Source organism: Gekko japonicus, unplaced genomic scaffold (assembly GCF_001447785.1).
Source record: "Gekko japonicus isolate JY-2015 unplaced genomic scaffold, Gekko_japonicus_V1.1 scaffold48, whole genome shotgun sequence".
Taxonomy (NCBI): Eukaryota; Metazoa; Chordata; class Lepidosauria; order Squamata; family Gekkonidae; genus Gekko; species Gekko japonicus.
Window position 1 is genome coordinate 1694343 of NW_015174273.1, and position 14759 is coordinate 1709101.

General features: G+C 43.3%; 1 protein-coding gene across 1 annotated transcript in view; it reads right to left on the bottom strand.

Moving 5' to 3' along the window:
* Positions 1-14759, bottom strand: part of KCMF1 (potassium channel modulatory factor 1) — a 29952-nt gene that overhangs the window by 6408 nt on the left and 8785 nt on the right. The window contains exon 3 of the mRNA XM_015423726.1: positions 13201-13340. Coding sequence (XP_015279212.1) covers positions 13201-13340 — 140 coding nt within the window. The remainder of the gene's footprint in view (positions 1-13200; positions 13341-14759) is intronic.

The following is a 14759-nucleotide window of genomic DNA, read 5'->3' on the forward strand; positions in this document are numbered from 1 at the left end:
CCAGCATTTCCTCTTACCTCCCCCCCCCCATGACAGCCAGAAAAACTCTGTCCCAGTTGTGCAGTGCTGGCCATCAAGTCTGTGGCTAGTTGTGCTCTGGGGCATCCACAAGGGTCCGGAGGAGCACCCCACATTCTGCAGTACATTCTACTTTCCCTTCTCCTGGAAGCCCCCATATCCTTTACCTTTTCCCTGCTGCTTTCTCTCCTTCCTGCCCACTAATCTAACTTTTATCTGCCCCATCTTCGCTTTATTTATTATTTACAGTTATGTTCTGCTTTTCTCCACAACTGGGACCCAAAGCTACTTACATCATTCTCCTCCATTTTATCTTTACAACAACCGTGCCAGGTAGGCTGACAGTATGTGATTGGCCCAAGGTCACCCAGCAAAATTGCAGAGTGTGGATTTGAACCTGGATCTCCCAGATCCTAATCTAAAATTCTGACCACTACTTCACACTGGGTTTTGTATGGCGATGGCCGTTGAACAGTAGTGAGCAACCAGGCCCGGCTGAATAATTCAAGTTTGCCTGGTGATTGCTGCTGGGCCTGGTACCAATGGGTCCTCCTTGAATAGGAAGGCCTTGCCAAATAGACCAAGTTTTTCCACTTGCTCAGCCCCACCCCATGACTGCTGATGACTTTAAAAGGAGTTTCGACCTGGAGGTGCTGCCTTTTTGACTTGGGAGACCTTGCCGTCTAAGGGTGAGGTTTTCTATCTGTGCAGCCCCACGCCCTAGCTGCCTGCCTGTCAAACAAACAAACTGGAAAGCTGGTACTGTTTTGTTAACTATTTGATATCTGCATTATAATAGGATGTTTGATATCTGTTAGCTGCCTTGGGTGTTCTTTTGAACAAAAAGGTTGAATATAAATAAATGAAAAAATAAAGTAAATGGAAAGACTGTAATAGACCTGGAAAGGGCCCTGCCCCTCCCCCTGCCTTATATTGACAAAAACAAAGGCTTGAAGGCTAGCTACACTGTTTTGGCTGCCTAGCAACAGCCACAGAGGGCATCTGTTTCTTAAAGCAACAGGCACTGCGTCTATTATATTGGGGTTTTCTAATCCCCCCGTGTGTGTATATTTAATATTTCAGATTTTTCTGCAAACCTGGGTTTTTTATCAGATTGGCAGAAATATCTATCTGGCCTATTTATGGCCACAAGCTCTAGATTTAAGTATCCACAGATGGGATCATTTTGAGAATTAGATATATTGATGCAACTTTACACTCTGGCCATGACTTCTCCTTTCATCTGATTCAGATTGGTTCTTTTTTCACACTTGGCAGCAGGCAATAAAAAGAAAAGACATTCAGTATTAAATTATTTCCTCCGCTTTATAAACTTTCAAAGAACTCACATTAATGTTAAGGATGAAATATGTTGTTAAAGAATTGGAAAAAGAGAAAAAATTCAAGAATGTAATAGAGTTTCAAGCACTGTGGGAAGTCAGAAGGGGGGGAGATATTTGGATAAAAGGATATGAAAAGTTTGTTATATGATGTAAAATTTTACTTATTATTATATCCTAATAAAATTGTTTTTTAAAAAAGTTATGTCATTAATACTCTACTTTAGTAAGCCACAGGTAGTGGCCCTTGTGAGGGCAAACAGGTGGAATACAAATTTTGTAAAATAAATAAATAAATAAAACAGGCACTTTAAGCTTCTGGGGGCAGGAATGAATATATGAACTCACTCTAATTTCAGTGTTACAATCTGCACGTAGAAAGATCTCATTTTGGTGTTATTTTGTAAACCAGTCTGAGAACACCACTGAAAATACTTCTATTGTTGGTTACTATCCTAAATGTACATTCCAGTATGAAGGTCCTCTGCTTTAAAAATCTGGTCTGTCACTCTCACAATTCTAATTAACATACCCACAACATGCAGCTGTTAACAGATTTCTCATGAGCCTCATGGCATGCCTGGTTTGCTTACCAAATCTATTCATGCAACCTAATAGTAATACATGATTATACGAGGTACTATCAGCCAGTAACTTACATTCAATCTATAGAAAGGGAATAGAAGTCAGTCCAACAAAATAACATTTCCAACAATTGTTGGTTGAAATTGTATTTCTCCCAGCCTTAAACTTTATTTTTGAAACAATATCCTCCAATTTACTAGTAAGTGATAACAATGTTCATGCACACTTATAATTCCCAAACTCTTACATTTTCATTCACAGAAAAACATATTCTTACAAATGCATCTAGCACCCTTCCTACTGTACAGATCAGCATTTCAGTTACGAATGCCCTCATTTAACCTCAGGTTTAAGCAGACACGCCAGAAAAACGCTGACATGGGTAATGAGGAAATTGTGATGTGATAGAGAAGAGGGCTGCTAGTACTGAGCCTGGAAAATTATGGACATCAATGCACTACCTCAGTGCGGGTTAAATAAGTAGGGCAAAACGGGGCCTTTTGGTGTAGTGGTTAAGTGCGCGGACTCTAATCTGGGAGACCCGGGTTTGATTACCCACTCCTCCACTCGCACCTGGCTGGATGACCTTGGGCAAGCCATAGTTCTGACAAGAGCTGTCCTTGAAAGGGCAGTTCTTGAAAGAGCGCTCTCAGCCCCACCTACCTCACAGGGTGTCTGTCGTGGGGAGGGGAAGGGAAAGGAGTTTGTAAGCCGCTCTGAGACTCCAAGTGAAGGGCAGGGTATAAATTCAATCTCCTCCTCTCCTCCTTCTCCTCCACTTGTTGGCCTTTTTCTACATATTTTCTTGGGTTTGTACAAAAAATTCCCATCTACACATAGCTCCAGGACTCTGATTTTTTTTAAAAATTCCCATTCTGGGGCCATTGTTCAGAATTAAATATATGATATAGCAAGTAACAGTGACTGTCATTGCCACAACAAAAAGTCAACCATAACTTCTCTTAAGAGCAGTTTCTGTCAGCGCTCTCTCAGCCCCACCTACCTCACAGGGTGTCTGTTGTGAGAAGGGGAAGGGAAAGGAGTTTGTAAGCCACTCTGAGACTCCCTTGGGTAGTGAAGGGCAGGGTATAAATCCAACCTCTTCTTATAAAACGGCCTTTTTTCAAGCAGCTGCAACTCTAGGAAACAGGCACTGCAAACTGCCAGGACATTTCTTCCTAGAAATATATCATTCCCTCTACTGGTAACTTGTGTGTCTGTGCCAAGGACAATCTACCTGCTACCAAAGAGATGAAAAGGCAATAGGCAATATCAACTGTGGTATAAAGCCTGACTGAACAAATGCTTTAACAAAAATAAAATCTATCTTTCTACTGTCAAAGAGACCTTGTCCAGAGTCAAATATATACCAAACTTCTCTTGACACAGGACTGTACCACACCAACTCTAAAACCCTTTCTGGTTGTGAAAGAGTACATGCTAGAATGTCCTGGTTCCAAAGACACTTCCGAATCAGCCAGGGCTTTCCCCATAACCAGACAACAAGAGGCTCACCACATCGCTGTTTCAGAAGATACAGAATGAACTATACGTGTGCCAGCATCCCATGTGCAAACTGGTTGTACTAAGGAAGTTAATGCTTTAAAAAACGCATCACCATTACTGGACCACACCAATCCAGTTTTTGATCAGTCAGACTCCCACAGGGGAAAATTAAACTTCGTTATCCTTTGGTTATAAGCTTTCTTGTTTCAGGGATAGGCATAACACTGCCCTGACTCCCCTGGCCAACTCAATGGTCAGGAATTAGCATGCCAAGAAATGAAGATAGGAGTAACCTTTCCATGGGAAAAACTGGTTACATCTCCTTCCTTTGCTCCAAACAGCCAAGTTCCTTATTTGGTGACCTCTCTGGAATTTGAGTGAGCTGCATAACCTCGACAAGGGAATGAAACGCTCAGTGCACAAAAGAAGCTATTGCTGCCCTTGTTCTGACAATGAGGGTGAACAAATTCCCAACAAAGGGCCATTTTCCCCAAAAACAAGCTAAGGTTGCACACGTATCCAAATAGGCAAATTCTAGTTTGAGACCAGCCACTAGAAAAAAAAATTTAAAACATATTTTTCTTCATGTTATTGATTTAAACCTCATTTCTATTAAGTTTTTTAAAAAATGTGTAAACTGATATCTGAATGTAACCTCTTAAAACAGAATCCACAACATCCATACACCTATTGTGCTGAAGTCTGATTCTGTATGTAAATGAATGAACTAGGATTTTTTTTTAAATGTGTCTTTTTCAGGTTAAGCATTATAAGTGCAACATAACAGGTCGTGTGTTTATTGTGAATTTTTTTGTGCGGGAAGAAACATTCTTCTGCCCCAGGGCCTTTGTTTCTGGAAAGCCAGGGGTGCTTCATCTTCAAGATGATAACCCTGCTTAGAGCCCTTACATATGTCTAGAATGCGAACATAAAAACATGGTTGCACTTACCTGTAACTGTTGTTCATTGAGTGGTCTTCTATGCAGGCACACATGGGGAATGGGCGTGTGCAGGCCAGCCGTGGAGAAAAAGTCTACATATTTCTAGCTCTTTCAAGGCTCCCAAGCGCTTGCCCTCTCCTCCAACACAAGCTGGCATTTCCCACCCTCCTTCCCTCAGTCCTCCCTTCGCTGCCATGGATAAGGATCACACAGGTGGAGAATCCCACAGCGGGGAAAGGAGGGAGGGTTGTGTGCCTGCACAGAAGACCACTCGATGAACAACAGCTACAGGTAAGTGCAACCATGTTTTCGTCTTCATGGCTTCTGTGCAGTCCCGCATGGGAGAGTAGCAAGTCGACCTTGGCTTCTGTGCAGTCCCACATGGGAGTAGCAAGTCGACTTACCACAGGAGGTGGGTGTGGGATCTTCAGTGAAACAATGACTGCAGTACCGCTTTTCCCACAGCCACATCACTCCCGAAGTAGACGCGGATGACGTAATGCTTGATGAACGTCAACGTAGAAGACCACGTTGCCACTTTGCAGATATGCAGCAGGAGAACCTTTCCCAGGAAAGCAGCAGAATATGCCTAATCTTTGGTGAAGTGTGCCTTAACCAGAAAAGGGAACTCAGTCTTGGAAAGAGAGTAAGCCAGCTTGATGGCAGACACCACCCATCGTGAGATGGTCTGAGTGGAAGCTGGGCGTGTGCTATGTTGTCCAGAAAAGCAAATAAAGAGGTTGGTGGTCTGATGAAACTCCTTAGTGTGATTCAAATAAAACAAGAGAGCCTCTTCTCACATCTAGAGTGTGCAGCGTCTGTTCCTCTGGGTCAGAGGGGGAGGGGAAAAACACTGGAAGGACAATATCTTGGGAAATATAGAAAGTGGAGGCCTCCTTAGGCAGAAACTCAGCTTGGTACGTAGCACCACTTTATCTGTGTGAAACTTGGTAAAGGGTGGGGGACAGCTGAGGGCCCTCAACTCACCCACCTGGCAAGTCGATAGGAAGGCTAATAGGAACGCCATTTTAAATAACAGGCAAGAGAGGTCACACGTAGCCATGGGTTCAAATGATGCCAGGGAAAGGCTCCACTGAGGAATGGGTGGAAGAACCATTAAATAGACCCTTCAAAAACTTTTTGCACTGTTTGGTAGAAAACTGTGGATGGTTATCAACATCATCATGGTAGGGGAACGTAGCCACCAGGTGAACCCTAATAGAAGACACTGAAAGGCCTGAATCCTTAAGAGGCAGCAAATAATCAAAGAATAAAAGACAATGGGTATAGGACAGGACTCTGGTGCGAAACCCCTATCAGACAACCAGACCACAAACTTCTTCCACTTAGCAGTATAAGATTTCCGGGTAGAGGTTTGTGTGCCGAGGAAAGAACCTTGGTAACTCCGTTAGACCATATAACTCTTCCCTTATCCTCCACAATGCAAGATGGGAGGGATTCCACACTGTGGTGCAGGACAGGGCCTATGCGCAGAAGATCCTCTACTACAGGGGAAAACATGTACCTCCCTCTTGCTATTTGGAGGAGGGAAGGAAACCAAACTCTGTTGGGCCCAAAGGGATCTATTAGGATGCAACTGGATTGTTCCCCTCTCAGCTTAGTGATTACCCTTGTCTAAAATAGGCAGTGGTGGGAGTGCATAAAACAGGCATCCCTGTCATGGAATCTGGAATGCACCCCCTAGGGATTGTGGGTCTGCCCCAGCTAGGGAATAAAATAGGGAGCACTTTGAATTTTCCCTGGTTGCGAACAGGTCTATCAAAGGGTAGCCCCAATGATGGGAAACAGGAGCCAGCCAGGTTGGTGTCCAAAGGGACCATTCATGCGTACAGACTGTCAGTCTGCTGAGGCTGTCCGCTGCAATGTTGGATGTTCCCACAACACAGATTGCCTGTAATTAAATTTTTCTGGGAATCACCCAGTGCCATATTCTGGAGGCCTCCACTGCTAAGGCTAGGGAGGCTGTACCCCCTTGTCTGTTTACATAAGATTTTGCCATGGCATTGCCCATAGCAATGAGGACTCTTTTGCCCTCCAGCAAGGCTGCAAAAGAGAAAAAAGCATACCTGATAGCATGGAGCTCCAACAGGTTGATATGCTTATGGGACTCTGACCAGGAACCATTAGCAGAGAAGGTACTGGACTGGGCTCCCCAACCCAATAGGGACGAATCAGTAAAAATCTCAATATCATGTATTTGAGTCCCAAATGGGCAACCCTTATGGAGGTTGTGAATGTCAGCCCACCATGACAGAGACCGAAAAAAGGATCTAGGGAGTGAGAAGTGCTTCCAGGGGGAATTGGATATAAAAACAGATGTCCTCAAAAAACTAATTTTGGAGGGGGTCTCACATGTAGCTGTGCAGAGGGGACTACTGCGGTGGTGGAGGCCAAGAGCTTCTGAGTGGCCTTAGCGAGAACTGAAATCTATTTTTCTGGAATCTTTGCACCCAAGAAAGTATAGGCCTCTTTCCACCGTCTTTCTTGTTAACTAAGAAGTACCTAGAGTAAAATCCAGAAGGGACTTCCTGAACAGGAACAAACTCAATTGCCCCTTTATTTAACAACTGGGAAACTTCAAACTGTAAGGCCTAAAGCGTTCCAGACCTATGTTTAGAAGGGACAACCTTGTTCACGAAGGAATTAGCCCGAGGATGCAAGAAAAGGAACTTGCACCCCTCCTAGTTTTCTTGCCGAGGGAGATACCAAGGCAGGCTTGGCCCAGACCCCTTTTGCACTGTCAACCAGGCCTTGCAGCACTGGAAAAGCCACTAGACCCGATGACAACGAGTAGAGTCCTTTAAGCACCAGATCTGATGCGAATGAGCTGTTCAGAGTACAGGTGCAAATCTTCAGCTGGGGAGATCAAGCTGGGCTCACTGACAGCTATGTCAGGGGATGGTTCTGACAGGGCAATGGAACCGACCTCGGAAGCTGGAACTGCACTCTCTGCATTGGAAGCTCCCTCCTCCTCTTCTGATATGCCCTGTGGTGCCTGGGGTTCAGTGAAGAACAAAGTTGACAGTTGTGGTGGGTGTTTTGAAACATGTCTCAGAACCGTAGCCAGACGTACAGGTTGGCAGAAGGATCCCAGGGTAAGGTGCCCAGGCAGTTCAGGGGTGAAAGCATAATAGGGTAGGAGAGCCGCAGTTAGATTTCTTAGATGGAAGTTCCAACGAACTCCTCGGTACTGGAACCGACTCTGGCACTGAGGAGGTGTCGGGTTCTGACAGGGATTTTGAGTGTGCTGACCCCACTGAGGGAGTTTGGACCCTAGCCTCCGGTTCTTCTCCAGGGCCCGAAGTGCTCATTCCCATAGGAAAGCTTTTAATCTAGAAGCTCTCTCTTGGCGGCCTTCAAGGTCAACGGGCTGCAGATAGTACAAGCCGCTACAATGTGAGACTCCCCGAGGCAAGTCAGACAATGCTCCTGGTCACCTGACTGAACCATCTTGATGCCACATTCGCTGCATTTTTAAAAATAAAGCCATCTTGATGAAAAAGAGAAATTTCACCATCTCTGAAGTAAATATAGAAGACCTAGACGAGAGTAGGTCCTTTCTCCATGGAGATGAAGAAAAGACTAAGGGAAGGAGCACTCTCTCCGTCACATGTTGGTTTGGGTAGGAAATGCTGGCTCGCATCGGAGGGGAGGGAGTGTGCTCTGGAGCCTAGAAAGAGCTAGAGATCTGTAGAATTCTTCTCTGCAGCTGGCCTCCACATGCATAGTCCCCAAGTGGTTCTGCACAGACGCCACCAAGATGAACCCTTATTTTCACAATGACTGCTCCATAAGCAGAAATAAATTCCATACTGGAGGAGAATAGAACCATACTGGAGGAGAATGTTCACCATTGATGAAACTGGCCTTATCCCCAAAGTCTGGGGTATGGCCATCGTCATCCCCTTTTATAAGAAGGGAAAGAAAGAGGATCCGTCAAATTATAGACCAATCAGTCTTTTAAGTACTGTAAGTAAGGTCTATACTAAACATCTGCTTGAAAAATTTCTGGTTTGGCTAGAGCAGGAGGATATTATAGTGGAAGAGCAAGCAGGCTTTAGAGCTGGTAGGTCTACACTAGATCACTGTTTGACGTTACAACATCTTATTGAAAAATACAGCTCTGGAGGACAAACGTCACTCTATGCTGCATTTGTAGATCTAGGCTTTGGGAAAAATTACAGGCTTCCACAATTGACAAACGATTGCTGTTTCTCATCTGGGTCACTCATGAGGAAACTGCCCTTAAGAGTTAGGTGCAGTCCTTTTGGGCATCTGACTGACCCTGTACAAACCTCTAAGGGAGTCAAGGCAGGGTTGCCTCCTAGCCCCTTTTTTGTTCCTTTTCTACATCAATAATCTGGCAACTTTTATATCAGATCCTGGATTTCATCCCCCTAAACTAGCAAATCGGCACATTCAAGTGTTACTATATGCGGATGATGCCGTAATAATCTCTAAAACTCCCATAGGGCTGAAACGGGCTCTGAAAAAATTCTCCCTTTACTGTAACACTGAACATCTTATAATTAATGATCAGAAAACTATGGTTCTGCCTTTCGGGAAAAATGCTAAGATTAGACAATGGGAACTTCAGGGCCATAAGCTGGAACAAGTTTCCCGCTTCAAATATCTCGGCATAGTACTGCAAGCTTCTGGCACCAATATAATTCATAGTAGCTGTGTCGTCGATGCAAGAGATTAAATAGCAAATAGTATTTTGAAATTTCATCAGTCTCACGGGGGGTACTATGTACCAGCTGCTCTTAAGACTGTTTAAAGCTAAGCCCAGCTGATTTACGGAACATTCCTGGGGCCACCATCCTCCTTCGCCCCACTTGAGAGAGTCGAGTCTAAATTCCTTAGAGCATTAATACAAGTGTGTACCAAACACTTGGGTCAGATTGGAAACAGGAATGCTTCGGGTAGAGGCTAGAATTCGTATCCTCTCAATTTTTAAGAGGGGAGCAGGAAGTATAAACCCCAGGGGTCTGTTCCCTTTAATCCTTCAGGACCAATTCCAGTCCAGTTGGCATAGGGTGGCCTTGAATTCCATCCAGAAACTAGGCTTCCCTCCCCTATCTCGGTATAGACCAGGCAAAATCACTCATTAAGCAGAGAGTGACTGACACCAAAAGACAAACGAATATTCTCAGTTCTCCTGGCTATTTCTCTCCAGCAAATACCAGATATATAGTTGCTCCTGCAGCTTATTTACATTTTCTCGAATCCAATAACTCTAGAAGGGCATTCACTTTAGCCAGAAGTATGTACTTGTCGTCTGCAGTATTGGAAGGGAGGTTTAAAGGGACCCCTTACTCAATAAGGTTCTGCTCCCGCCCCCTCCACGAAATAGACTCTCGGGAACACATATTCTTTAACTGGGTATACCATAGTGCAATCCACATGGAGACTATTAGTCCATTGTTAGAAAGGTTTCCTGGCAGATCAAATAGAACTAAACTCGACTACCTCCTGTCTGACAGGAACCATCAGACAACAAGACAGGTGGCTAGATTTTGTGCCCAGGTTTACAAGGAATGTAAAACGCATGGCAATTAGACTAAGCTTGTATCTTTTACCTAAATTATACATGCGTCTTATGGCTGTTTTATTCTATTTTTATGTTAGTTACAGATTTTTAATTTAAGAATGCCACTGTTGGGTTTTATTCCATATATCTTATTCACATGTTTTTATGTAAAATGACTGAGTGTGCTGGTTTGTTGACCATAACAATAAATCTGATCTGATCTGAATTCTATAGTGGCAAAAGGCTGCATGCAGTCCATATAATGAGGTTTCGGATTAGGCTCCTGGTTAGTATAAAGTTCCACTTAGTTAAATGCAGATAAGCACATTTGTTTGGGCAATACATGACCTTAGCCTTGACTCCTAAACTTTGATTCCACTTGCACCCCTCTTCATTCATTGCAGAGGCAATCCTTTGCTGGTCTGGTTTGTCCTGGTACACATGCAAAGCAAAAACACTTTCTGTGACCACTTGTCCCATTCTGCCTTAAAATACAGGAAGCATCACATTGCAGGGGCTGCTTTGGCTATGCAGAACATAGACTGGTGCTTAATGAGTTTCGCCTGCTAATAACTGTGTCACATACTCTCAAACTCAACGGTAATGTCAGAGCATCCTGGATACGCTCAATACTGTTAGAACTGTGGGTAGAACTTGCATCATGCTACTGACTTGTGACCCAAGTGTGACGAATACTTTTTAGAAATAGGTCTGTGTATTAGTTCGCATTTCACTGGAAATGCCTTTCCAAGACTTCTTCTCTGCCACTCTTTCAAGTGCCCCAGTCACAAACATAGCAGGATCTAAAGAGCTGGCATAGGAAAAACATAACTTCAAACAGCAGATGCAGCTCCCTGTTCTGATGGCTTGGGGAATAAGACTGCTGTCCAGTGTTCCCTCTAAGCTGAGTTAGTGTGAGCTAGCTAACCGTTTTTTTTTAGCCTGTAGCGCACACATTTTTGTCTCAGCTCAGGAAGAATGGCTCCAGAGCAAACTAATTTAATCAGCAGCCAAATTACTCGCTCACAACTTTAATGCCAGTAGCTCACAAAGTAGAATTTTTGCTCACAGGACTCCACAGCTTAGAGGGAACATGGCTGCTGTCTATTCAACTTTAAAAGGAACAGCTCACGCTGAAACAATACCTGGGACACCAGAATGCAGCCAGCTCAAGCACAAGAAAATTGAGACTGGACTAATGATCGACATCTATGTAACATTACTGCCACCCAGTGGAATCAATCAGAACTTACATTCCAGTACTGATCAATTTAACATAGAATTTGTTGTTCAGAATACCAATGGACAATCTGACCAGCATGTTCAAGAACTAATTTAAAAACAAAAAACAAAAACAGGCGTCTGATGACATCTATAAAGTATAATACATGATTCATTTCAGGGTCAGAAGTGGAAATAAAAGAGTGCATTTCCCAATGTGTCCTTACAAACGTGTTTAGTGTTTAGGACCAAGAGGCATAACTGAACTATTCAGGATCACATTTACAAGAGATGCTAAATCTAAACAGCAGCAAGATGGAATAGGGGAGCTTCTTTGATGATAAATCTTAAATAATTTGACAAACAGCAGACATAGTTACATTAGCAAACCTAATAAGAATGAGGAATGGATATAAACAGAATAGTGTATTCAAAATTGGGTCCTGTTCATTCAGACCCAGAATCAAAAGTACAAGGCCCGTATATAGCCATTTTGTTAATCTGCACTGCTAAAGTTTCTGTCCCTGGATTTTACCTATAAAAACTACTCAGCTAAAAACAGTACTAAAAAGGCAGGTTACTACTCACTTTTTTGGCACTATTCACTGTAGAATAACAATTACACACACACAAAAACCAGCAATATAAAAAAATACCTTTCTAGCTTGCCCCGTAATAGGGAAAGGGGGGGGGGGAGAGAAAACATTAACTTCTCTTTCTAACAATGGATGGTGGTTTTAAACTTGCATTTCCATAATTTCCTCAGCAAGGCACTTATATGGAGGTTTTTGATAATGTATATAAGTTTCGCTGCAGCTAGACAATAAACAAAGTGTTCTTTATCTGGATGACAGACTTGCCCATCAGTTGTAGCGGCAAATGATTTGAACACTGCACTGAGAGATCTGTGTACATGTTTATTCCCTTACAACTCAGCTGCTGTAAACCAAACAAGGCAAAACCAGAGAACCAAGGCATCCTCTAGAGTGCCCTTCACCAACCCACAAATCAAAGGTGCTGTTTTCTAAGAGCTGGTGGAGGGCTCAGTGAAGAACAGAGGTATGAGCCCAGTCGCCTGAATTCCACATGCAGCCTCAAGCAGGCCAGTATTCTCTCAGTCACAGTCCCGTATCTGCACCATACAGGACAGTAATGCTGGCCTACCTTACAGGACTAATGCAAGCGCAGGGCTATTTTTGGGCAGGAACGCACAGGAACGGAGTTCCGGCTGGCTCCCAAGTTGGCCACGCCCAGCAGGAACTCATTAGCGTAATAGGCCACACCCAACAGCCGAAATCCATTAGGATTGGCTTCATTAGGGGTGTGTGGCCTAACATGCAAAGGAGTTCCTGCTACAAAAAAAGCCCTGGGTTTTGACAACAAACAAGGTAAACAGAATAAGAAGCAAAAGGTGGGTGTGGCTGGATGACCACACTTCTGGTAACATGGGGGTGCGGCCTAATGTGCTAACGAGTTGTGCTGTCAGAGGTGGCCCAATATACTAATGAGTTTCTGGTGTTGGGTGTGGCCTATTATGCTAATGAGTCCCTGCTGGGCTTTTTCTACAAAAAGAGCCCTGAGATAAGGTATGTGAAACACTCTGAATACTCCAAAGTGCTATGCAAATAGTAAGTAGCATTATGCTTTTCTTCTTGATGGACCAAAATACAGGCTTTTTATTACAATGAACACAGAAAATCTTCCACAGAGAATCTTATTCACCGTCAAAGCTGTATCTGGAGATTTAAAAAGTGACAGTATTCTTACCACATGTGCTTCTCAATTTGTAAACAGCTTGATACTGGCATGGAGAAAATATATATTTTTTGGGGGGGGGACGGGGGGACCAGGGACAGGACCCAAACCAAATGAGATAGTCAATGAGACACAAACATAGAGTTTGATGATCCCAAGGAGTGGGGAATATTCATTTCTCATTTCTTATTTATGAATGGAATTAAAATTCTCATTCGAATATGGTGGATGGAATTGAAGTTTTCATATCTGGGGTCATTCAGAAATCTTTTAAGCTTACCACTTCTGTTGATGTTTCTGCGTGTTCTGAAGTAACATGTTCTTGAAGAGACGTTTCCGTATAACCCATTTTTCCACAATAAGGACAAGTAAAAGACTGTGGCTGCTCTACAGAGAAAGCTTCTCCGCCATAGTACAAATCTGGAAAAACAAAAATATTCGGGCTCATGAAGAATTATATTTATACGGTAGGGGGAAACACAAACTCTGGAGAACTTTTAATTAAGACAATTTAACATTCTTAGCATAGAACATATCAATTTTATAGTCTACTGGAGGCATGCTGATGTATACAATTTAACTTCTTAATTTACAAGGCTATACTTTTGTGATACTACTTAATTACAAGTTCACCCTTCATTGCTAATCCCATACCTTACTCGGACAGAGGAAAAATTTAACAATCCATCAAGAAGTCTAGTGGCATTGAAGTCCTGAATTTGTGTCCTACAAACAGTAATCCCTACGATGAAATGCTTCAAAATGCCAGTATATTAAGGCCTTTGCATGCTGTTCCTACAAGACCGACCAATTTGGGCAATAATTAAAAGGCATTTTACGAATCATCACACACCTCTTCTTTCTCTCACAACAAACTCCGAAGTGGTAGCAGATCGCTGGATTCATATCACTATGGGGTGATATCCCCCATGTAATCAAAGCCTATCTTTGTAATCAAAACCCTCAATTCTTAAGTGACCGCATGTAATCAAAGCATGCAATCAAAGCCTATCACTCACAGGGGGAAAAATGCACCACCTGAAACTCAAATAGTCCTGCGCAGACCCCAGTGACATGAATGTTAACTGGAAGAGCAGTGCTCAGTAGACTGAGCCTAAAGAAGGTCAAAGCAAAGCCTCCGTGGGCCTGAGTCGGCCAGTCCTAAGAACATGGGCTTGCCTCCTGAGGCAAATCACCCTCCCCCCTTTCCCACGACAGCAGTTCAGCATTTGTAACCACCAGTGTTCATCATGGTCCACTTTTGAATCAGAACATGAAGGAGAGCAAGGGGCAGTGGAGAAGGGAGTAGTTGCTGTAAGGCTGGTTCCCAACTGGAAAATGGCAGTTAGGGGGGGAGGGTTGTATCTGCACCAGCCAAGATTGCAATCTTCAAAACTTTGCAGAATATTCTAAGAGCTCCTTGAAGCCTGAGAACTGTAAACTCCCACTTAGTGGCGGGAGGTCCAAACAGAAGAAGCAGAAATGATGGGCAAAGAGAACCACAGGATGAGGAAAGTTCAAACATAACGCCTCTCTTAAAACTGAAGCCCCCTCAGAAATACAAACCGCTTCTGCACAGTTATCGGAACTAGGGCAGTACTTAAGGAATGTGCTTGTTGCTCAGTAAGACTGTAGCACTTAAGCAGCTTTTGATGAGGCCACGTAAGTAGCAGCAGTACTGTTTATAACAAGGGCACTATTTGCTGGTTTCCATGACAGGAAGCTAAGAAGTCCATCATAAGTTCAAGAAAAGAACATTCTTAGGAAGTCTAAAAAATCATCACTACATTAAATGAACACTGTTTTTACACTTGCAAAAGAACAATTTCTACAGGAAAG